The sequence below is a fragment of the Rhinoraja longicauda genome, chromosome 30 (genome assembly GCF_053455715.1).
Source record: "Rhinoraja longicauda isolate Sanriku21f chromosome 30, sRhiLon1.1, whole genome shotgun sequence".
NCBI lineage: Eukaryota > Metazoa > Chordata > Chondrichthyes > Rajiformes > Arhynchobatidae > Rhinoraja > Rhinoraja longicauda.
Genome location: NC_135982.1, coordinates 12,312,293 through 12,337,876, shown reverse-complemented (window position 1 = coordinate 12,337,876; position 25,584 = coordinate 12,312,293). Strand labels below are relative to the sequence as shown.

The 25,584-nt window shown below is 44.1% G+C and overlaps 2 protein-coding genes across 4 annotated transcripts in view; one reads left to right on the top strand and one right to left on the bottom strand.

The window, feature by feature from the left end:
• The window catches only part of gabrd (gamma-aminobutyric acid type A receptor subunit delta), a 29,273-nt gene extending 7,355 nt beyond the window's left edge, over positions 1-21,918 (top strand). The window contains exons 1-9 of one of the 3 annotated variants that reach the window (XM_078425063.1): positions 2,669-2,814; positions 6,212-6,324; positions 6,920-6,987; positions 9,038-9,258; positions 10,137-10,219; positions 10,793-10,930; positions 15,139-15,294; positions 16,642-16,853; positions 19,501-21,918. In XM_078425063.1, the coding sequence (XP_078281189.1) occupies positions 6,285-6,324; positions 6,920-6,987; positions 9,038-9,258; positions 10,137-10,219; positions 10,793-10,930; positions 15,139-15,294; positions 16,642-16,853; positions 19,501-19,800 (1,218 nt within the window). In that variant the 5' untranslated portion in view covers positions 2,669-2,814; positions 6,212-6,284 and the 3' untranslated portion in view covers positions 19,801-21,918. Of the gene's footprint in view, positions 1-2,668; positions 2,815-6,211; positions 6,325-6,919; positions 6,988-9,037; positions 9,259-10,136; positions 10,220-10,792; positions 10,931-15,138; positions 15,295-16,641; positions 16,854-19,500 lie in introns of those variants that run through there. The other 2 variants (XM_078425062.1, XM_078425061.1) reach the window with 2 other exon arrangements.
• A 1,723-nt stretch (positions 21,919-23,641) lies between these two features.
• LOC144607906 (uncharacterized) overlaps positions 23,642-25,584 on the bottom strand; it is a 44,596-nt gene continuing 42,653 nt past the window's right edge. Inside the window, exon 15 of the mRNA XM_078425034.1 lies at positions 23,642-23,857. Within this exon, the coding sequence (XP_078281160.1) occupies positions 23,792-23,857 (66 nt within the window). The 3' untranslated portion in view covers positions 23,642-23,791. The remainder of the gene's footprint in view (positions 23,858-25,584) is intronic.

Genomic DNA, 25,584 nt, shown 5'->3' with positions numbered 1-25,584 from the left:
ATATTGCATCATTGATTTGAGCTTAGATTGTTGTCATGAGGTACAGTGAAAAGCTTTAGTTGCATGCTAACCAGTCAGTGGAAAGACCATACATGCTTAATCAAGCCATCCTAAGTGTACAGATATATGATAAAGAGAATAATGGTTAGTGCAAGATAAAGTCCAGTAATGTCCGATCAAAGATAGTCCGAGGCTTTCATTTGTTATCAGGTGAAGCATTGTAAATCTCCTTCTGTATTTAGCCTTTAATCACTTTGCTGCAATCAACTAATCTACTAAAGAAGATCCCTGCATACATGTTAATTGAAAAGAATACTTGTTATTACATCTAATGGTTGCTATTTTATTATGTCAATTGCTGTTTCACATTTAATCTCCCTGCAGTCAGCCTCTCTGGAAGATTGTTATTCAATTAAAGTGGGTGTCACCACATGCTGCTGACATATGGTGCACTGGTCATCACTGTTAGACAACTGCCGCTTTTGCCATTTTTAGTGAATTTATATGTCCTTTTTTAATTAAGAAAAAAACCAAGTATTAGAAAAGAAACTGGTCCCAGTACGAAAATACTAAATTGTTGTAAAATCCGTTTGGTACATCTGTGTCCCTCGAGAGCAGCTCAGGAATTCTACAGAGTGTGTCTCTGTGGATTGCAGACCCATCAAAGTGGGTGAATGTTAACTATCTACAAGGGCAAATAGAGATGGACCATAAATGTTGGGAAAAAATGAATTAAAAAATGTCTCCATTAACCCTTTTCTCATTGATCAACATAATTTTGTATTAAATTATTTTCTTTCAAAATCAATGTTGAATCAAATTCACACTGCAGGAATAAGGTCAAAAATAAACAGATTGGTGATTAAATAACATTAAATTAGTGTTAAAAATAGATAGCTATTTAACTATAACATAAACAACAAAGCAAATAAAATATTGACTTATCAATGATAAAAGTGTAGCTAATATTGAAATTGATTCCAGTCTACACTGTGTATGTTAGTGTGGTCTGTACAGTTTGCGTTAGTGTAGTCTGTGCAATGTGTGTTAGTGCAGTCTGTGCTGTGTGTTAGCGTAGTCTATGCAGTGTGTTAGTGTAGTCTGTACAGTGTGTATTAGTGCAGTTTGTGCAGTGTGTGTTAGTGTAGTCTGTACAGTGTGTGTTAGTGTAGTCTGTACAGTGTGTATTAGTGCAGTTTGTGCAGTGTGTGTTAGTGTAGTCTGTACAGTGTGTGTTAGTGTAGTCTGTACAGTGTGTGTTAGTGCAGTCTGTGCAGTTTGTTAATGCAGTCTGGGTAGTGTGTGTTACTGCAGTCTGTGCAGTGTGTTACTGCAGTCTGTGTTTGTGTAGTCTGTACAGTGTGTGTTTGTGTAGTCTGCACAGTTAGTGTAGTCTGCACAGTTTGTGTAGTCTGCAGTGTGTTACTGCAGTCTGTGTTTGTGTAGTCTGCACAGTGTGTATTAGTGCAGTTTGTGCAGTGTGTGTTAGTGTAGTCTGTACAGTGTGTGTTAGTGTAGTCTGTACAGTGTGTGTTAGTGTAGTCTGTACAGTGTGTATTAGTGCAGTTTGTGCAGTGTGTGTTTGTGTAGTCTACAGTGTGTGTTTGTGTAGTCTGTACAGTGTGTATTAGTGCAGTTTGTGCAGTGTGTGTTTGTGTAGTCTGTACAGTGTGTATTAGTGCAGTTTGTGCAGTGTGTGTTTGTGTAGTCTGTACGGTGTGTGTTTGTGTAGTCTACAGTGTGTGTTACTGCAGTCTGTACAATTTGTGTTAATGTGGTCTGCACAGATTGTGTTCATGTGAGCTGCAGTTTGTGTTGGTGTGGTCTCTAGTTCGTGTTAGCGTGGTCTGTACAGTTTGTGATAGTGCTGTCTCTAGTTTGTGTTAGCGTGGTCTGTACAGTTTGTGTTGGTGCGGTCTCTAGTTTGTGTTAATGCGGTCTGGTTTGTGTTAGTGCTGTCTCTAGTTTGTGTTGGTGCAATCACTAGTTTGTGTTAGTGCGGTCTCTAGTTTGTGTAAGTGCTGTCTCTAGTTTGTGCAAGTGCTGTCTCTGGTTTGTGTTAGTGCGGTCTCTAGTTTGTGTTAGTGCGGTCTCCAGTTTGTGTTAGTGCGGTCTGCACAGTTTGTGTTAGTACGGTCTCTAATTTGTGTTCGTGCGATCTCTAGTTGTGTTGGTGCGGTCTCTAGTTTGTGTTGGTGCGGTCTCTAGTTTGTGTTGGTGTGGTCTCTAGTTTGTGTTAGTGTGGTCTGTACAATTTGTGATAGTGCGGTCTCTAATTTGTGTTAGTGTGGTCTGTACAGTCTGCTGGTATGATCTGTGTAGTTTGTGTTAGTGTGGTCTCTAGTTTGTGTTAGTGTGGTCTGTAGTGTGTGTTAGTTTGTGTTACTGCGGGCTCTAGTTTGTGTTAGTGTGGTCTGTACAGTGTGTGTTAGTTAGTGTTAGTGCAGTCTGCACAGTTTGTGTTAGTGTGGTCTGTACAGTCTCTGTTAATGCAGTTTGTATAGTGTATCTCTAGCCTGATGAAATTTCACAGTTGCTTGCTGCCTCACTGCTAGGAGGGTCTAATCTTTCTGACATTTGACAGCTGTGGAAACTGCAGTAGAAGGATTGTCTGGAACGTGATTGACCTCCCCTGTGTCACTGTCCACCTTGAAACATGCTTATCTTTTCATTGCTGTAAACAGTATTACTGAATTTAGAATAAAGCAGGTAGGAGTTCTCGGATGACTAATCATCAAGAAATAGTCAACATCCCCGACAAGCAAAGGGGAGTCCGCAATAAGTTGGAGGAACTGACTTAATCTAAGATTCATGGTGTGTATCTTTACTTTTCCTTAAATTTTCAGTTTCTTTGACTGGATATCGCTTTTTATCAATATTTATCATTGATGCTATTGTCAAAATTTTATAAATTTTCACAAAAATCTGTTTTTGTATAAATCATAGTGAATCAGCCTTTATTGGGGGAATCTTCACTGCATGGGTTTATCAGTGATTAAATCTGAAACTTCCAAGTTCCCACCAGTAGTAAAGCTTAAACCGTGTTCTGAAGTCCCACTGACTTACAAGTGAAGCAACGGAAAACTACATCCTTCAAGGAGTCTCCTTGAGTTCAATTGTGGTGTTAGTCCTGATCTGGACATTGGATTCAAGATATTGTTACACAGTTGCTCAACATCGGAAAGTGTCGCACTTCACACCAGCCTCTCAGTTTATAGGAAATGCTCACAATTTATTATCATAGAGCTCTAAAGCTTGGAGACAGGCTCTTCGGCCAAGTTGGCACATGGGGCTAATTCCATCTGCTTGCATTTGACCCATATCCTTCTAAATCCTTTCTATTCGGATATCTGTCCGAATGTCTTTTAAAAGGCATAATTGCGTCCACTTCTATAGCCTCCTCTGGCAGCTCATTTCAGATAGGTCTACCCTATGAGTGGAAAAGATAGCCCCTGAGGTCCCTTTCAAATCGCTTCCCTATCATCTAAAGCCTATGTCCTCCAGTTTTGGAATTCTCATGTCCTAGGCCACCTCAATAAGGTCACTCTTCACTCCTCTCCCATCGGGCAAAAGGTATAGAAGTGTGAAAATGCACACCTCCAGATTCAGGGACATATTCTTCCCAGCCGTTATCAGGCAACTGAATCATCCTACCACAACTAGTCAAGTCAAGTCAAATTTATTTGTCACATACACATACTCGATGTGCAGTGAAATGAAAGTGGCAATGCCTGCGGGTTGTGCACAAAAATAATTACAGTTACAGCATATAAATAAAGTTAATAAGTTACTAAACATAGCACAAAAAGTGTCGACAAAAATTTAGTCTCTGGGGTTATCAAAGTTGACAGTCCTGATGGCCTGTGGGAAGAAGCTCCGTCTCATCCTCTCCGTTTTCACAGCGTGACAGCGGAGGCGTTTGCCTGACCGTAGCATCTGGAACAGTCCGTTACTGGGGTGGCAGGGGTCCCTCATGATCTTGCTTGCTCTGGATCTGCACCTCCTGATGTATAGGTCCTGCAGGGGGACGAGTGTAGTTCCCATGGTGCGTTCTGCCGAACGCACTATTCTCTGCAGGGCCATCCTGTCCTGGGCAGAGCTGTTCCCAAACCAGACTGTAATGTTGCCGGACAGGATGCTCTCTACAGCCCCAGAGTAGAAGCAATGGAGGATCCTCAGCGACACTCTGAACTACTAGCAATCCTGAACTACTAGCGACCTCATTGGTGACCCTCGGACAATCTTTGATCGGCCTATACTGGCTTTACCTTGCACTAAATATTATTCCCTCAGAATGTATCTATAGATGGTGAAGGGCTCGATTGTAATCATGTATTGTCTTTCCGCTGACTGGTTAGCATGCAACAAAAGCTTTTCACTGTACCTAAGTACACGTGACAATAAACTAAACTGAACTGAACCCTCAGCCTCCTGCAGTCCGAAGATAAAAGTACCGGTCTATCCAACTTCTCTCTAATACACAAGCCTCCAAGCCCAGGTGACATCCTGGTAAATCTCTTCTAAACCCTTTCCAACAATTACATCCTTCCCAAGGCTGGGCAACCAGTACTCCACACAGTACTCCTGTCCTTCTATTTCTCATACACGCAGCGTAACAGCTTGTATATTTTGCTTATGTTCTCCTATTAGACTGTGTTCTGACAACTCAGTTTCCCTTTGGTTGTCTCTACCACTAAAGGTACACTGCAAAGATCCTGATGTAAAAAACTGGCCAAGAAGTTGGGTCTCAACATTTTCCAGATTGTTTCATGTCACCATGGAAATTCTGCTTGCTCAACAAACAAAGAGGCCCTTTATCTGAAAATCCACTTTACTGCCCTTTTCCCCAAAGGTTTGATTCTCTTATTGATTAGAAATCTATCCATCAGACTTAGATATACCCAAGGACTCTTACCCTCAGCAGCTCCCTGTTGAAAGGTATTTCAAATATTCGCAATGCAGAAAGAAATTCTTCGTCATCGCACTTAAATGGGCACAACCATATAATTGACACGATGCTCTGTGGATCTCGACTCCCATGTGAGGAAACATCCTCTAAGCATTTCTCGAATCTGATCCTCAGAGGAAGTTATATTTTAGAAAGATCACCACTCATTCTTCTAAGAATCCGAAGAAGGGTCTCGACCCTAAATGTCACCCATTCCTTCTCTCCCGCTGAGTTACTCCAGCATTTTGTGTCTATCTTCGATTTAAACTAGCATCTGCAGTTCTTTCCTATTCATTCTTCTAAACTCCAATGAGTAGTCTTGCAACCTATCTAACCTTTTCACATAAGACAATCTTTCATTCACAACTTTGGTATTCTGTTCCATTGTCCTGATGCGAAACATCCTTTTCATAGATGTCTCTCCATTTAGACTTTATATTTTAGGGTTCAGAGACAAAACGTGCAAAGAGGCTCTTCGGCACACCAAGTCCGCGCAGACCAGCGATCACCTGCACACTAGCACTATCCTACACGCTAGGCTCAATTTACAATTTACAGAGGCCAATTAACCTGTACAAACCTGCACGTCTTTGGGATATGGGAGGAAACTGGGGAACCCGGAGAAAACCTACGCGGTCGCAGGGAGAAAACAAACTCCGTACAGACAGGACCCATAACCAGAATTGGACCTGGCATTGTAAGGCAGCAACTCTATCGCTACGCCACTTTGCCACCCCCTCCCCTTCCCCATTTGGGGTTAGATTTGGAGTGTGCACGTTAGAATTGGAGGAGCAAAGAGATCTCAGACGGTTAAAGGTATGGAGGAGATTACAGAAGCAGGCAAGAGTCAAAGATCAAGGCTTTGTGTAAATTGACAGCCCACTTTATTGGGAACCAACATTGGCAAATGAACGCAGGGGTGAATGGTGAATTAGGATAACAGAATTGAAAGTAATTATGGAAACTTTCTCAATTCTGTTTTTCAGGGGCAGTGAGACCAGAAATAGTTTCCGTTTCACTGAAATCGACCTCCCCGATATGGCATATATATATTCACAAAATGCTGGAGTAACTCAGCAGGTCAGACAGCATCTCGGGAGAGAAGGAATGGGTGACGTTTCGGGTCGAGACCCTTCTTATGGCTCTGTACCTGTAACCAGGCTAACCTGTGTCTCAGTCACACACTGCCTTACCAAATGAACCATTAATGTTGTAGCCACACGTTGAATTGGAATTTACTCAGTACATTTATGTGTTCAACAGGGCAATTAATGATCTTGGGGAGTACATAACCACTGATATACAAGTATCCTGGTTGCCAAATCTGGATGAATTGATGAAGGATTACGCTCGGAATTTCCGACCAGGAATAGGAGGTACGTCCATATTCATATGGCCAATGGCATATAGAACAAATGGTTCTTGTGGTTTACTAGACGGGAGTGGACCCGTTCGGTGCAAATCTCTCCTGCGAGCCTGGCAACCCTCTGTCCAAACCTCCCCTGCGGGCCCCCGGGGCCATGCCGAGCCTAGCAACCGTACCGATCCATGGACCCATTGGCGGGCGGGGAGAGTCCCTCAGGGCTGTGGGCGGGGCCCAGTGGCAGGCGGGGAGTGCCCCCGGGGCCGTTCCGGGCCCAGCAACCCTACCAGTCCGTGGACCCGTTGGTGGGCGGGGAGCATCCGCCGGGGCTGTGGGCGGGCGAGGGGGGACAGGGAAAAGCCACTGACCACTGAACCTAGATGATAACAATAAAACCATCATAATCCCTGTAGTACAGGTTTAATATTTACCATTTGATTATGCGTACCCGTTCACCTTAATTATCACTAATATTCTGTTTCTCCAGTTTGCTGCGGTGTTGTAGCATAACAAGTTTCTGTAGGTTAGATATAATTCTGTGTATTTAATGTTTATTTAAATAAAACCCATATGAATCTTTTATTTGGTGATGGATTTCTTCTATACAGGGCCTCCTTTGAACGTGGCATTGGCGATAGAAGTAGCCAGCATTGACCATATATCAGAGGCTAATATGGTAATACTTTTCTCTGCTTTAACAAAACGGTTTAAAGTTAAATTTAGTTTTAGTTTGTTCTCTGCCTGGCATGTGGGTGACTAACATTATATAATGAAGCAGAATATGCAAGGCAACAAGTCTCTGCCATTGTGAACGAACAAACAGCAAGCGTGCAACACAAATACTTCAGCCCCGGTATTAATGGCTCATCTCTGTGGGTGACCTGATGTCTTATGTCTAAGCCACATCTGAATTTAGGTAATATATAGTTTCAACATTATCCTAAATAAGGTATCACGCAAGAAATGAAGAAGTTAATGATAGGACCAGGGCAGACATTATTAGTTTCCAATACACGTGGGAGGCAGATGAAAGTAAATATGTCTCAGATCCTCCCGAATCTGTGCTTCACGCTGTGGTATGGTGCATCGTTAAAGGACTCGTTACCTGCTGGGAACCAACATAAATATTCTCTCTGTATCAGGCCTTTCATCCTAATATGCTTCTAAAATAAATGTTACACAACCAGTTCACTGCAGTTTGAATGGCTATGATTTGCTAATACACATATCACAGTGTTTATTTATCAAAGACAAATGAGACGCAGATAATGTTTCAGCCTCTGGAGATGGGAATGAAAGCCCAGCAAACTTCATTTAAATGATCAGTCATGGAATGAATAATGGCTGGATTTCTGCTTATGCCTGTCTTTACTAATATAGACCGTGTTTCAGTTTCAATATAAATTGTGTTTGTGGGAAATGGCATTCTAATAGAACAGCTGATGAAACAGCTGCTTCCACATAATGACACAAGTATTGCTGGAGGGCAGACATCACTACACCTGGAAACACACAAACTCAGTCTGTCTTCTGGTTTCGGGCTGAGATTGTACTCCTCGTATTCTGGCCAACTGTGATTCCTTAAAGCACCAAAGCAGATTATTTTTAGTGTCAGTCTTAGCTCGTCAAAATTAGCCTGAATTCAGCGGGACCATTCATCAGTATGAAGAAGGGTCCCAACCTGACACTTTGTCTCTCCATTCCCCCCACAGATGCTGCCTGGCCTGCTGAGTTCCTCCAGCACTTTATGTTTTCCTCAAGATTCCAGCATCTGCAATTCCTTGTGTCACCCCCTCAATCTTGCTTGACATTTAGGCTTAGTTCAGTCTTGGGTTCCCTATATAGGTTAAAATTGTACCTAACTGCATCAAGGGGTTTAACCCTAGTGATTCCATGGAAGAAATACAAGCAATTTTATCTGTGACCTGCAAAGTTCAGAGAGGAAGAAATTGTCCTTGTGCAGTGCTTCTTTCTGTGGAACAGATTAGAGTCATAGCTTGGAAGCAGGCCCTTTGACCCATCTTGTTCATGCCAACCTTGGGGTCCTCCACATGGATATATATACATGTAGCTGGAACAAGAGTTAAGGAGAATAAATAAAACACAAGCTATGTTCTTAAGCTGGAAAGAGTGCAGAGAAGACTTACGAGGATGCTGCCAGGACTTGAGAACCTGAGCTATTGTAAAAGATTGGGCAGGTTACAACTTTATTCCTTAGAGCGCAGGAGGCTGAGGAGAGATCCTGTAGAGGTATATAAAATCATGAAGGGAATAGGTTGGATAGAGTCTTTTACCTAGAGTTGGGGAATCAAGAACCAGAGGATGTAGGTTTAAGTTGAGATGGCAAGATTTAGTAGGAACCTGAGGGGAATACTTTTTCAAACACAAGATGGTGGGCATATGGAATAAGTTGACAGAGGAGGTAGTTGAGGCAGGTACTATAACAACATTTAAAAGACATTTAGATACGTACATGGATAGGAAAGGTTTAGAGAGTTATGAGCCAAACATGAGCCATGAGCAGGTGGGACTAACATAGATGGGGCATCTTGGTCAAGTTGGGACGATGATCCTGTTATCGTGCTTTGTGACTCTATAACTCTGCAATGCCATGCAGACGTCATAGATGTGGCTGTTAATTGCTTAAGGCCTGGCAGTAATAAAGTATAACACCAAGCTGAGATGAGGAATGCTCTCCTGAAGTGTTTCATTCTGCTCTTTCCCAGGAGTACACAATGACGGTATTCTTGCGCCAGATCTGGAAAGATGAACGTCTCTCTTACAACCACTCAAACATGACCCTGGGTTTGGACAGTCGCTTTGTGGACAAGCTGTGGTTGCCTGACACGTACATTGTGAATGCAAAGTCAGCCTGGTTTCATGACGTGACGGTCGAAAACAAACTCATTAGGCTCCAGCCCAATGGAGCCATACTGTACAGCATCAGGTATGCTAAAGTGATATAGGGGCGGCGCAGTGATGCAGCGGTAGAGTTGTTGCCTTACAGCATCAGAGACCTGGGTTGGATCCTGACCACGGGTGCTGTCTGTACGGAGTTTGTACGTTCTCCCCGTGAGTGCGTGGGTTTTCTCCAGGTGATCCGGTTTCCTCCCACACTCCAAAGACGTACAGGTTTGTAGGTTAATTAGCTTGGTGAAATTGTAAATTGTCCCTAGTGTACGAAGGGGGGGGGGCAATCACTGATCGGCGCGGACTCGGTGGGCCGAAGGGCTCGTTTCCCACTGTATCTATAAACCTGTCGAATTTTGCATCTTTTTTTAAAAATCAATATTAAGTTTTAAGGGTAAATTAACGAATTCACACCAAAACATAATGTGTGAATGTGACCATTTTATGGTCAAGAACGTGCCACCTATGGCTGAATTTCATAAACAAGGCTCCCAGGTGGCAATTCTGCTGTACGACGAAAGTTGTAGTGTGAATGTTATCAGCTCATGTTCTATTTTGCAACTTACAAGTTACAAAAATGTGTCCCCATTGCCATTTTGGGGATAATTTACTGCTTTACAACAGGAAGCTTTTAATTATGTAATGTATTAAGTGTTATTGTGCTGATAAGGGACAGTTTCAATTCCCTTCTCCCATTGTCCACTCAATTTAACTGCTGCTCAAACAAAATAGTTACTAGGTGATTGCTGCTGGTCCTAGAAGTTAGTTACTTGTACATTTGCAGTTTCACATTAGGTTTTAGGGCATCACCTTTTGAAATTTGATATTTGAATCAACATTTCTGAAGTCCCAGAGGACTGGTTGTAATGAAGCACTGGTTAAAATCTACTGTCAACTTTGCCTTTTCTTTGGTAGAATTACTTCCACGGTTGCTTGTGACATGGATCTCACCAAATACCCGATGGATGAGCAGGAATGCATGCTGGACCTTGAGAGCTGTGAGTTTATTTATAACTCAGCAACAGTACTTGCTACTGAATTAATGTTTCTCTGCAAAATCGTCTCAATGTGCTGAATGGGAATTTTTTTAGAGAGTTGCACGATTTAATGTTTTTTTAGATCATAGAAATCTATGATTTAGTCCCAGGAATATTGAAGGATTGGGATGAAGTGCGATTTGGAGGGAGACCTATACACGGTGCATTTTCCCTTCTAAACGGTATCGGGAATGGTGTTTCCTATCCAGTCCCATCTCTATGGCGGAGTAGACGATGGGCCGAAGAGCTTAATTCTGCTCCTATAACTTATAAACATGACCAGATCAGGCAGCATCTTTAGAGAACATGGATGTGTGTCATTTCAGTCTGAAGAAGGGTCACGACCTGAATGATTCCATAATGACAGATTCTTGATTAGTACGGGTATCAAAGGTTATGGGGAGGAGGCAGGAGAATGGGGTTGAGAGACAAAGATAGATCAACCATGATTGAATGGCAGAGTAGACTCAATGAGCCAAATAGCCTAATTCTGCTCCTCTGACTTATGAACTTATTTGATGCTTATTTTTCCAGATGGCTATTCAGCAGAAGATATTGTCTATAAGTGGTCAGACAATCAGGACCAGATCCATGGATTGGACGAAATCCAACTGGCTCAGTTTACAATAACCAACTACTACTTTGTCACTGAAATGATGAATTTCAAGTCAGGTAAGTGTCAAGAGCAATATTTCAGCAGCCCAGCAAAGTCCAATCATTAAAATGTCTTTAGCATGAGGACCACTTGGGCATTGTGAACACTGGCCTTGCCATTCTCTGTGATCTTTGCTGCAGGCATTTTATTAAATGCGTATTGTATTTGGCTTCTAGATTAAATGTGATTCTAACATAATAACATAAAAGACACAAGTTACTGCAGATGCTAGAATCTTGAGCAAAACAGAAACTGTTTTAGGGACTTCAATCTAAAGAAGGGTCCCAATTCAAAACATTACCTATCCTTTCTCTCCACAGATACTAAGTTACTTCAGCACTTTGTATTTTGCTCATAATAACATAAGAATTAGGAACATGAAACCCCGTCAGAATTTTATGTTTATTTGCCACCATTATGGGCGGGAAAGTGCCGCAGTGGTGGAGTTGCTGCCTTACAATGCCAGAGACCCAGATTCAATCCTGACTATGGGTGCTGCTTGTAATGAAGTTTGTACATTCTCCCTATGACTGCGTGGGGTTTTTCCGGTTGCTATGGTTTCCTCCCACATTCCAAGGATGAGCAGGTTCTGTAGGTTAATTGGCTTCTGTAAATTGTCCCTAGTGTGTAGGATAGAACTAGTGGATTTATTCACAAAATGCTGGAGTAACTCAGCAGGTCAGGCAGCATCTCGGGAGAGAAGGAATGGGTGACGTTTTGGGTCGAGACCCTTCTTCAGACTGAATCGATTTGTACCAGCATCTGCAGTTATTTTCTTATAGAACTAGTGTATGGGCGCAGACTCGGTGGGCCGAAGGACCAGTTTTCTTGCTGTAACTCTAAATTAAATTATGTGGAACAACAGATCTTTAGGAGCTTGGGGCATATGGTTTATGAATTTGAAGGGCAAGATTAACTACTAACTACTGGTTGTTAGCAATTGAAATTTTAATAATACTAAATGATGTTGCCAGGTGCACGAGCTATTTTGTGTGATCTTTCCACATATGGTGGGTTCAACAACGATGATAAATTCAGATGAGTTAAAAGTTCTTTTAATGCATATTTTTCAATTGCAACAACTTATACTTCCTTTCCCAAACTTACCGTAGCTCCTAGATGATCTGTTCCAGCTCTGACTTTGAATCTAGTTGCCTTCTTTCCTCCTGAGAATTGCCTGAAGCTTTAAATTCTGTCCACATCATGGGCAAAACAAAGCCTCTCTGCCTGCTGACAAGAGCAGCCGTCACCTTGAAGAGTTGATCATTCCCCACTGAAAATAAAAGAGGAATCAACGACTGTGTTGGTTTGTGCTGTCCACCCACATTATTATCCTCACTCATCTCCTGCCCTATGCCTCACTTTTGGATTTGGATCTGGATCCAACAAATTTTGGGCCAAAGTGCCAAATGAGTATAAAAAACTACACAGGTGTTACGGCAAGTTCTCTGGCAACACCAAAGAACTCTTCCCATGATAGTCCGAAAATGTCCCTTTTATGTTCTCACTGTTTGTATTATTTTGATGTTCCCTTGATTGGTAGCGGTCTGACCTCTGACTAATAATAATAATAATAATACATTTATTTTATATAGCGCTTTTCAAGATACTCAAAGACGCTTTACAAAACAAACAAGACATAAAAACAAACAAACAAACAAAAGATTTGTCCTGACTACCATGCTAATCTATATACTAAAACTCTTGTTTGTTATCTTGTTTGTGACTGAACTTCAGCCAAAACGGTACACGATAGCGGGGCAATTTTAGGCCCACCTTACTCACCGTCGTCCCTTTAGTGATAATGCAAGTAGTTTTATTGAAATCGGTGGTATATTTTTAAAATTATTCACATTTCAAAGTTTAAAAGGAGGGGAGGGGGAGGGGAGGAGGGAAGGGGGGAGTGGGGGAGAAGGGAGAGGGGGGTTCAGGAGACGGGAGGGGGGGAGGATAGGGTGGTGTACCAATGCAAGAGAGGTTTGGGAGGGGGGAGTGGGGGACAAGGGAGAGGGGAGGGGGGGTTGAGGAGAGAGGGAGGGGGGGGAGGACAGGGTGCTGCACCAATGCAGGAGAGGTTTGGGCCCAACGGGTCCACTTGGTCTAGTATGTAATAAAAATGAACAGCATCTCAGGAAAAAATGGATTGGTGACATTTCGGGTCGAGACCCTTCATCAGAGCAGAATGCTATTGGTTTTGAGTGTAAGACATTTGAGCATTTGGACGGAGTCCACCATGTGGTACTGACAGAGATCGGCACTCTCACGCTGTTGTATTTCAGGTGAAACACTAAACTGAGGCAGATGCCCTGCGCTCCATGCAGGTATGCCTGCTTCAAAATATCAGGCACACCATCATCATCACCCAGGTCATTGTTTGAATTGAGTCTGGATAAAATCCAGACGATGCAAGTTGAATTAATTCTCTGACTGCGATAGGCACTCGAAGACCACCTTCCGAAGCACTGTAAGAGGTGGGCAGTAATTGCTGATAGTGGAAACACAAGGAACTGTAGATGCTGGTTTGCCAAAAAAAGACACAGTGCTGGAGTAACTCAACGGGTCAGGCAGCATCTCTGGAGAACATGAAGAGGTGATGTTTTGGGTCGGGACCCTTCTTCAGACTCAGACTTGCTAGTATTGCCAATATCATGCTGAAACTGTAAAAACATAAATCAGCAGTGATTGTCGGGAGTTATTTTACTGTTAATCTTAAATAGTTCCTATTGCATCCAGCTCCTGTTAACTTTGGTGCTACATTCCCCTCCCATTCCTTTTCCTCTTATGAACATAAGAGAGGGGAAAGCCATAGTTAATGAGAGATTCGCAGAAGTTGATGTTCAAAGGGACTTGGGTGTTTTTATAGACGCAACAAGTGATAAAGAGTGTGCATGCAAGCCAGGTTAGTTAGGATCGAACCGGGGTCACTGAAGCTGTGAGGCAATACCACTGGGTTGTCCTAAGGTTGGCATATCCACATAATATAATTTGATTTCTTAATTGTTTACATTTGGGGGTCAGCAAAAACACCCCTGAAGTTGGACATCAAATTTAATACCTTCAGTGTTATTGGGAATGTTTTGGATATTTTCTGTTCTTTGTCGAATTTTTATCCTTACTGCAGATCATTGAACTCTGCCTCTCAAAACATTGACCAACTAAACCAAAGGAAGTAAAGTATTGAGTTAAAATATCAACAGTCTGATGCAGGGAGCTCAAAGGATAAAGCAGCCTTCATGCTTGATCTTTTATTCAAAGGTTGCCACGTACATTGTGAATTCCGTTCACCAGCCATCCCATCCACTGAACATCTGGTTCACACAGCGATGTTCAATTTGATGATGAGCAGTGATGGTTTTCTGTGGCGGACGTACAGGTTTAATTCCTAGAACACCAGTCTAGTGGCGCACTGGTAGTTCTTGTTTTTCCCAAGCCTTCGTCTTCCAGATCCACCCTCACTGCTACATTGAGCGTGTGGCATGTAGATTGATGTCGTGAACATTTGTCAGTAAAGGCTTGGAGCTCAAAGAAAGACTTGCACTTTTCTAGCTCCTTTTATGCTCTGTTCAAATGTCCCAAATTGTTTTACAGCCATTAAATAGCTCTGTGGTCACTGTGGTAATGTTGGAAAGGAGCAGCCATTTTATGCAGGAGAAGCCCCAACAACTGACGGGATGATAGTGATTAAAATGTCTGTTTTGCGGTGATATTGAATGAAAGGTAAATCCTGACCAGTGCAGTGGAAACAGAACGGGCCCCAGTTTAATATTTAAGTAAAGCATGCTGATCTATTCATCTTTCTAAAAAAAAAAGCTGATTATAAAACCCTCACGTGGGAGGCTTCCATTTTGATCCCTGTTTTAGCCTCATTGGTAGAAGCCACTGCTTTGGTGTGTGTGTGTGTGAGCTTCACAGGGAATTAACCCTGTCGTATCCTTCGCTGTGGCCATTGGTGAATGGGGTGAGTGCAGGGTTTTGGGTTCAATCCCGTCATTCCTTTTCCTTTCCACAGCTGGTGCCTATTTCCTGGCCCTGTCACAGCAGAAACTCCCTTGGTCAAGGTCTCTGTGCTACACCAATGTCTGCATAAATATAGTGGAAATTAGGCTGGCACCTTCAGAGCAGGAGAGAAGCAAAGACGCAAGGTGGCTGTGCTGGGGCGTGTGGTGATCAATCTTTGCACAAATGAGAGTCATTCAAACCCTCAACTTCTCTCTTATTTCCCCAGCAGGTCAATTTCCACGCCTGAGTCTTCGTTTCCGTCTGCGGAGGAACAGAGGTGTTTACATCATCCAATCCTACATGCCTTCCATCCTGCTGGTGGCGATGTCCTGGGTGTCCTTCTGGATCAGTCAGTCAGCTGTGCCTGCAAGAGTCTCCTTAGGTGATGTACCCAAAGATCCACGCTTGCCTTCCAAAGCCAGGTTACCATTTCACCTTCATCCAGCCCTCAGCCTTGCAGACACCTCCACATCTGCAGACCATGAGCCAATGCTTAAAGTCACAAAGAGACTGCAGATGCTGGAACCCTGAGCAAAACACAAAGTGCCCAAGTAACTCAGAGTGCCGGCCGGCTTCCGTGGAGTGAATGGACAGATGGCATTATGGGCCGGGACACCTCTTCAGTCATCTGTCCATTCACAAACAGGTGCTGCCTGACCCGCTGAGTTCCTCCTTTTGGCGCCACACAGGGTAGCTATCCAGGATACTTTGGACCTGGTGTACAACTGCTAGTGAAACCACGAAACAAAGACCATACAGTTTATACATTTGTGTTGTGGCACGCATAGCAGAGAATTGGGAGCAGAACTTTGAGAGTTTTCCCCGTGTAGTATTTTGGGTGGGCTGCAGGTTTGCTAATTGAGTAGTGAAAAATAATTTTCCATGACTAAGATAAAAATGGAAGAAGTAAGTGTAGGAGCAGGTTACTCGGCCCCTTGAGCCTGCTACGCCCTTCATTAAGATCGTTGCTTCTCTGATATCTGGCCTTTGCTCCACTTTCCTACGTAATAGCGAAGGTGGGACCTGGCGGATCGCACCAGGAATGAGTGGGGATCCGGCGAGGGGGGTGGGTGCCACTTGCTGCTACATGCGACGGCAGGCAGAAGATAGGACTGCCTGGTGAACCCTTGTAACTCTCTCAGTGCCAGAAACAAGGCGGCTGACTAGGTGAGGTCTGCTGTATGATTTTATCAGGTTGTGTGCAAAACCTAAGCATTTCACTGTACCCAGGTACATGTGACAGTAAAGTATCAATCAACTGAGTCGTTAAATTCCCAGAACCCCTGTGTACTGAAACTGTCACAGTGGAAGGGTGAAAGCACTTTTTCCCAGGGTAGAGGAATCGAGAACTAGCGGGCATAAAGTGAGAGGGGAAATATTTCATAGGAATCTGAGGGGCAGCATTTCCACACAGGGTGTGTGGAACAAGCGGCCAAAGGAGGTAGTTGGGGCAGATACTACAACAACACTTAATCGGTTCAGTGCCACCCCCGAGTATACTTGGGTCCGAGTATACAAGTGAAAAAAAATCTTGGCCGTGAACAGGTTAAAAGACTTTTGGACCATACATGGATAGGAAAGGTTTAGAGGGATATGGGCCAAACACAGGCAAATGCGATTAGCACAGACGGAGGGAGCATCTTGGTTAGCATGGACATGTTGGGCCGAAGGGCCTGCTTCCGTGCTCTATGACAGTCACTCTGGAACTCAACCTGTGCCTTTACTTTAGGTATCACCACAGTGCTGACCATGACAACGTTGATGATCAGTGCGAGGAAGTCCTTACCCCGGGCATCTGCGATTAAAGCGCTGGACGTGTACTTCTGGATCTGTTACGTCTTCGTCTTTGCTGCCCTCATTGAGTACGCCTTTGCCCACTACAACGCAGATTACATGAGGAAGCAACGTGCAAAAATCAAGGCAAATAAAACAAGTGGGCAGGTGGGTGATATTTTTGCAGAGCATTCAACAACTTAGGACGAAATGTGGTGTGAACATTTATTGTCGTGGAGTATGAAATCAAAAATAAAACTCTTCACCTTAAGTTATGGAGTCGAACTGCCTTGCTCATCTAAGGTAGACACAAAATGCTGGAGTAACTCAGCGGGTCAGGCAGCATCTCTGGAGAAAAGGAATAGGTGACGTTTCGGGTCGAGACCCTACTTCAGACTGAGTCAGGGGAGAGGGAAACTAGAGGTATGAAAAGGTATAAAGAACAAACGAATGAAAGGTATGAAAAGAACAAATCAAAGCCAGCATGATGATCAAGGAAAGGTGGAGCCCACAATGGTCCATTGTTGGCTGTGGAGAAGCTGATTTCGAATGGATACAAAAGGTGAAACTAAGCAGGACAACAGGGAAACTAGCAGGACAACTAGGGTGGGGGTGGGTCGGAGAGAGAGGGAATGCAAAGGTTATTTGAAGTTAGAGAAATCAATATTCATACCGCTGGGTTGTAAGGTCACCTGCTTCCTGTCTACCTATGGAATTAAGTTGCAAAAAGTAACACGCTGCTCATGTTCCTGGGCAGGGTATTTCTCTGGGGATAAAGGATAATTGCTGAGGGGTGGAACCCTTGCCATTGTTTCCCCTGCTAGCTATAAGGAAAGGCTGGACAAACTTGGATTGTTTTCTCGGGAGTTTCAGAGGCTAAGGGGAGACCTGATAGAAGTTATAAAATTATGAGAGTGTTAGATAAGGATAGACAGTCAGAACCTTTTTCCCAGGGTGGAGATGTCAAAACACAAGAGGGTATAGCTTTAAGTTAGAGGGGGGAATGTTTAAAGGGAATGGACGGGCAAGTTTTTTTACACAGAGAATAGTGGGTGCCCGGAACGTGCTGCTCTGGGGGGTAATGGGCGTAGATGGGATAGTGGTGTTTAAGAGATCTTTAGATAGGTACGTGGAGGTGCAGGGAATGAGGGATATAGATCACTTGCAGGTCGAAGAGATTAATTTAACGTGGCACATTGTTTGGCACGGACATTGTGGGCCGAAGGGCCTGTTCCTGTGCTGTACTGTTCTAAGTTTCCCATATTTTCATTACGGATGACAAAGGGAATTCCAACTGCAAAGAGCAGAGAACAGTCCATTGAGGGAATGGCTCTGAACCCTCTGCGGTTGGTATGATTCAGCTGCGCCAGGCAATGTCCAGACCGACTCCCTGGGGAAGACTGCTAATTACTGATGGACGACATTGTCAGTACAGTGTAAAGGGGATCTTATTCACAAAATGCTGGAGTAACTCAGCAGGTCAGGCAGCATCTCGGGAGAGAAGGAATGGGTGACGTTTCGGGTCGAGAGATCTTGTGGTACATGTGCTTGAGGCATTTCTACCTCCACATGTGGTCTGAACTGTGACACGACCTCTTGTCTCTGCATTGCAGCTTTGTACATTCAAGCCCCACTCCAGAGGTTCCAGCATAAACTCCAGGGCTGACATCTCCTGCGGCTGGCATTATTCAGTTGCACCAGTTGATTCACATTGGGTAGATAGTCAGAACTCTTTTTTCCCAAGATTAAATAAATCAAATATGAGAGGGCATACAGTAGTTTTAAGGTGAGAGGGTGAGAGTTTAAAAGAGGAGTGCAGTGGGTGGTGAGTGCCTGGAACACACAGCCAGGGGTGGGGTTTGACACAGATACTATAGTGGCATTTAAGAGGCTTTTGGATAGGCCAATGGATATGCAGGGAATGAAGGGATATGGATTATATGCAGGTAGATAAGAGGGTCTTGACATAATGTTCAGCACAGTCTGACATTGTGGGCTGAAGGCCCTGTTCTTGTGCCTTAGTACTGCTCTACGTCCATCGTGCAGTGCTAAGAAGGTACTACGCTATCAGAAGTGCCGTCACGGATATGATGTTAAAACAAGCTGTGCCTGCTCTCCAAGGAGAAATTCGGGGCATGTGTTGAAGAGGAGCAAACGGAACGTTGGCCTGGTCTCAATACTTGTTATCCCCCATGAGCAGCTCTCTGGTCCTTACTGCGTGGTGTTTGTGTTTAGTTTATTATTGGTGCATGTACCGAGGTAAAGTGAAAAGCTTTTTTGTTGCGTGCTATCCAGTCAGCAAAAAGACTATATATGATTACAATCAAGCTGTGCACAGTGTACAGATACAGGATAAAGGGAATGACGTGGAGTGCAAGATAAAGATAGCCCAAGGATCTCCAATGAGGTAGGTGGTATGTCAGGCCACACTCCAGTTGTTGATACGATGGTTCAGTTGCCTGTTAGCAACTGGGAAGAAACTGTCCCTGAATCTGGAGGTATGCATTTTCACATTTCTGTACCTCTTGCCCTGATGGGAGAGGGGAGAAGAAATGGCCAGGGTGAGACTCATCCTTGATTATGCTGGTGGCCTTGAAGAGACAGTGTGGAGTTTAGGTGGAGTCGATGGAAGGGAGGTTTGTTTGCTTGATGATCTGGGCTATGTCCACAACTCTCTGTGTGAATTTGGTGTGCGATATTAGCCCATGGGGTCTGCTACATTACGACAGTGACACACCGGGTGTATTTAATTGGCCTTGTGGTGTCTTGGGCATGAAAGGCGTGGGAGAAATGTACATCTCTCTTTTTATTGCAGGAATTTAAGACAAGTGGGAAACATGCCATCGTCCTGTTCTCCCTGTCAGCGGCGGGGGTGAACCACGAGCTGCTGATGTCCAACAGACTGCACCGGGCCAACCGGATGCTCCACGGAGATGAGGTTGAGAATGGAAAGGCGCGAGCGAATACACGTGGCACGTCGCTGAACAAGAAGCTGACGCTGAAGTCCATATTCAAGCCGATCGACTCCGACACCATTGACATCTACGCACGAGCCGTCTTCCCAGCTGCTTTCGCTGCAGTCAATGTCATTTACTGGGTTGCCTACACCATGTAAGCAGTGTGGAAAGTAAAGCGGGCCATTATAATATTGTACAGGAACTCCAGCAACATGTGAACAGTGAACGTGTGTGATGCTAAACCACACCCTCTGGATGTCGTGGAAATTTGATAAATATGAACAAATGTGTGATCATTGACTGATGTGACTGAGTACTGAACTCTGTGCTGCATTGAATATCAGTTTCTGCCTTTGATGTTTTAAAATGAATTAAACCATCAAATTATCCAATGTGTTGGTGCAAATAGTCTTCTTGCAGATAATAAAGCTCACTTCACTTAATGGTGTTGGATAACTCGTGGACAGATTTTAATTTTAGGATTTGCACCCAATTTAATCTAGATCCATCATAACAGTAAATTCTGTTCACGTGTTATCCAACGCCAGTAGGTTAATTGAGCATTCTCAGTGGCGTAGTTGGCAGAGCTGCTGCCTCACAGCGGCAGATACCCGGGTTCGATCCTGACCTCGGGTACTGACTGTGTGGAGTTTGCTCGTCCTCACTGTGATCGTGTCGGTTTCCTCTGGGTGCTCTGGTTTCCTCCCACATCCCAAAGATGTGCAGGTTTGTAGGTTAATCTGCATAAGAAAATTCCCTAAATGTGTAGGGAGTGAATGCAAAAGTGGGACAACATAGAACTAGTGTGAACGGGTGATCAATGGTTGTTGGGGGCTGAAGGGCCTCTTTCCATGCTGAATGCCTAAACTAAATTAAACCTTTTGCAGGGTCCATTCGGGTTAGTGTTGCACCCTACTGTCTAATCAGCTCCTGGAGAATGCTCCACCATTCACCATCATCATGGCTGATCCAACCTTGGCTTCAGCACCACTTTCGCACACTCTCCCTACATCCCTCGTTCGTAGTTTGATTCTCTTGTCAATCTCAGCCTTGAACCATTCACAACTCTCTGGGTAGACATTTTCAAAGAACCACAATCTACTAAAAATAAATCTATCTTTGTCTCAATTCAATTTGAAATGGGCAACCCCTTAATTTGAAACCATGCTCCTCATTGTAATACCCACCTAAGGCGAGACTTGCTCTCAGCAATTTTGTATATCTCAACATAATTTCCCTTTTTTTTAAAAACTCCAATAAGTATACACAACCTCTCTTCATACATCCACCCCATCCCCACTGATGTTTTTCTGCATTGCCTCCAACTCTTTCCTTCCTTAAATGCGGAGACCAAAATTGTACTCCAGGCAGGGTCTTTGTAGTTGCATCAGAACTTCCCCAGTTAAACTCTACACCCCTTGCAATGAAGCTTAATGTTCCAATATCCTTCCCTACTTGCAGTATCTGCACATCATTCCTTTGCGTTTTGTGCACCGACCCCCAGATCCCATTTTGTAATCTCATTCCTTTTATATGAAAGAGATTTGAGGACAATAGACAATAGGTGCAGGAGTAGGCCATTTGGCCCTTCGAACCAGCACCACCATTCAATGTGATCATGGCTGATCATTCTCAATCAGTACCCCGTTCCTGCCTTCTCCCCATACCCCCTGACTCTGCTATCCTTAAGAGCTCTTTCTAGAATTTTAAATAATATGCTTTTTCAACCTTCCTTCCGAAATGGACAACCTTGCCTGTTCCCACATTATACTTCATCTGCCAACATTTTACCCATTCACCTAATCTATCTTTACTCCTTTGTGTCCCCACAATTTGCTGATCTCCCTATCTTTTTTTAATTAGCAAAGTTGTTTATAGTACGCACCGTCCATGAGGTTCAGCGGCTCATTTATTATCATGTGTACCAAGATACAGTGAAACTCTTTTTTTTTTGCGTACAGATCTGTGAGATTATTGCCATACGTAAGTACAATAAGTACATAGTGCCTATAAACAGCCCACTGAGTCTATATGCAAGGGTCACCAGATTTTGGGGTCATTTCAGTCGCAACTGTTGCTGGCCATAAAGGCCGATTACATCTGGTCATCCCACGACCCATTGTCCCCCTCCTTTCTCTGCTCCCTTCGTGTACCGGGGGCACCTCCGCAGCTGATGTTGAGGGCGGCAGGGCCGTCTTAACGCATGGGCCAGATGGGCACTTGCCCGGGGCCCCACGAGCATAGGGGCCCCATGCTGATCTGTGTATGTTAAGTGACTTGCAATAAATAAATACTACTTTAAAAATGTAGGTTCAATAAGTGCTTTTTTCGCAACATTTTCGGTCCCTAAGTGCTTCTCACAGCGATCTGTTTCGCAACAATTAGCTCCCTAAGTGCTTTGCTTTTCCATCCCTAAGTGCTTCTCACAGCGATCTGCAAGTGCTTTTTGCAACAATGTAGCACCCTAAGTCCATCGCTAAGTGCTTTTCGGTAAGTGCTTTTCGCCGGCACGACAGGGGGGGGCTGGTAGGGAAAGGGGGGTGGGGGAGAGTAACGGTAGGGGCCTCAGTACACTGCTTTGCCCGGGGGCCCATAATGCTGTAAAAACGGCCCTGGAGGGCGGGGAAGGTAAGACCCCGGTTCCTTCTTACCAGCCCTTTGTCCAGCATCTGCCGCTGTCTCCGACTTCCTCCACCTCCTCTCAGGTTCCCGGTCTTCGGGGGCGGGCTGGGGCTGGGCTCGGCGACTTCCCTCTCCCGGTTCCGCAGCGGGCGAGCCGGCCCTGCTGACGGGATATGGCTGTTGCTCACTGGGACCTTCTGCTGTGTGCAGCTCGCTGGGAACCCTTCATCCAAGTCTTTAGTATATGACGTAAATAATAGTAAAGAATCCAAATCTGGCTCCTATTTATTTACCTTCTTTAATACAATCGTAAAGAATTTATCAAACAGTCTTCCTTTTCGAAAAGCCAACTTGACACTGTTGGATAGTCCAATGATTTTCTACAGATTCAGCTTTCACCTCATTAATGGCTCTGGAATATTGTCCCAATCCAGACGATACATCGGCTGGAAATCCTAATCTGGTCACAAGAACATGGAGAAGCACAGCATAGAAACAGCCCCTCTGGCCCACAATCGATGCCAAACATGATGCAAGCTAAACTCATCTCTTCCTACACATGAGGGTGGCAAGGTTGCGTAGCGGTAGAGCTACTGCCTTACAGCACCAGGGACCCGGGTTCGATCCTGACTACGGGTGTTTGTCTGTACGACATTTGTATGTTTTCCCTGTGACCTGTGTGGGTTTTCTCCGAGATTTTCCATTGCCACCTACACTCCAAAGACGTACAGGTTTGTAGGTTAATTGGCTTAGTATAATATGCAAAATTGTCCCTGGTGTGTGTAAGGTAGTGTCAATGTGCGGAGATCGCCAGTCGGCGCTGACTCGGTGGGCCAAAGGGCCTGTTTCCGCGCTGTATTTCTAAACTAAATTAAATTATGCATATCCCTCCATTCCCCGCATATCCAAGTGCCCATCCAAAAGCCTTTTAAACACCAGCATTGTATCTGCCTCCACCACCACTGCCAGCAGGGCAATCGAGACACCCTCCAATCTCTGTGTAAAAAAACTTTTCCCGCACATCTCCTTTAAACATTGCCCTCTCACCTTAAAGTTATGCCCTCTAGTCTGATATTTGCACCGTTTGGAAAAGGTCCTGACTGTACTATCACAGAGCTATGACGCCGTTTAAGAAACATTTAGACAGGTCCATGGATAGGACAGGTTTCGAGGGATATGGCCCAAACGCAGGCAGGTGGGACTAGTGTAGATGGGTCAAATTGACAGTGTGGCAAGTAGGGCCGAAGGGCCTGTTTCCACACTGTATGACCCTAAGACACCACTGGTCCAAAATCAATCCTTAATTTAAGAGAGCAGTTAGCACAGAGACAAAAGGTTCAAATCTTCACTCTTTTATTAGATAATAATTTGAATCAGAATACTTAACAATGAGAAGTCAGAATGCTTCAAGACTGCGGGCGTTTAATATATAAACAATACATTTACAAAAATACAGCCTGATGCACTGTGCTGTACCCTGGAGGTATATGGTTTACCAGCAGATGGTCGGCAATACTGAACACACCCTTACGTCCATTTTCCTGTTAAGACCCACGAATCTGTAGGATGGGTCAGGTATTTGCAGTAATCAACCTGTTCAAAGAGAAACAAAATCAGAAAAATAACATCCAAACTATGGGCAAGGAGGAACAGTTCAACCAGTTCTATTAACTCAGTCAAAGCATTGTGAGAAAGACAGTTCACCAAACAAATAGTCTTGATCCACATTGGCATCCAATGTCATCTGAGAGATGAGGGCGAGGAGCATCTTAAAGGAGGAGAGGGAGGTGAAAGGGTGGACATGTTTGGGGAGGTTATTCCCAACTCGGGGGCAATCAGGTCAGAAACAGAAACTTGGGTTGGAGGAGGTGTCAGAGACAGAGGGGATGAGTCCATGAAGGCATTTGAAAATAGAGTTTAGAATTGAAAAATCGACACACCACTTAACAGGTCAAAGATGCACACAAAATGTTGGAGTAATTCAGCGGGTCAGACAGCATCTCTGGAGAAAAAAAGGTCGGAATCCTTCTTCAGATTTGAGAGGAGGAGAACTTCTTCAGACTAGGCATACCTTGAGGAGATTTCGCAGTGAAGCAGACAACAATGTGAAGGAAGGAACTGCAGATGCTGGTTCATACAGAAGAAGAAAGACACAATAAGGGTTCCAAACTGAAACATCACCCAACCTTTTTCTCCAGAGATGCTGCCTGACCTGCTGAGTCACTTCAGCATTTTCTGTCAATCTTCGGTAAAAAAAAACAGCATCTGCAGTTCCTTCCTAGATAACAAGAAGTTGCTTATTCACAAAATGCAGGAGTAACTCAGCAGGTCAGGCAGCATCTCAGGAGAGAAGGAATGGGTGTCGTTTCGGGTCGAGACCCTTAAAGGTCTCGACCCGAAACGACACCCATTCCTTCTCTCCTGAGATGCTGCCTGACCTGCTGAGTTACTCCTGCATTTTGTGAATAAGCAAAGTCACCCATTCCTTTGCCTTTTGTGAATAAGCAACATCACCCATTCTTTCTCTCCTGAGATGCTGCCTGACCTGCTGAGTTACTCCTGCATTTTGTGAATAAATACCTTCGATTTGTACCAGCATCTGCAGTTATTTTCTTATACTAACAGGAAGTTGCGATGGGTTGAAGAGATGGTGTGGGTTAGAGCACGGGCAGCAGAGACTTGAACAACCAAGTCTATGGAGAGTAGCACAGGGGCCCTTCTGGACTCTGAGTTGTAAAACAGGTCTAGCAGAATTGGCAAACGAATCGGGAACATGTTTACAAATTTCAAGATAAAGTGTTTTACTCGACTGGATGTGCCAATGGTCGCAGAGCTAAATTCCTCAAATATTAATCCTTGGTAAAAACATTGAAAAATACCATTAAATACTTACACCTGTGACTGTAGGCAAGCACATTTTGAAGCAGATCTTTATCTTAGTGGAATTTTGTTTTAAAGCTGATCATTTATTTTAGTGGCCATTCATACATGCATGTCAGAGGCACAAGTGTAACATACCAGGGGAGCTGGAGAATTTCTTGCCCAATTATATCGGATTGATTTCATTTTCCCACTTTAATGGTTCTTTTCACTTTTTTTTCTGATAACCCAAGAAATGCCCAACCCTTGAGCAAAAAAGCAAACTGTTGGAGGAACTCAGCGGGTCAGATAGTGTCTGTGGAGGGTGAGGGATAGTCGATATTCTGGGTCGAGACACTGCAACAAGGGCGGCACTGTGGCGCGGCGGTAGAGCTACTGCCTTACAGCGCCAGAGACCCGGGTTCGATCCTGACCACGGATGCTGTCCGTACGGAGTTTGT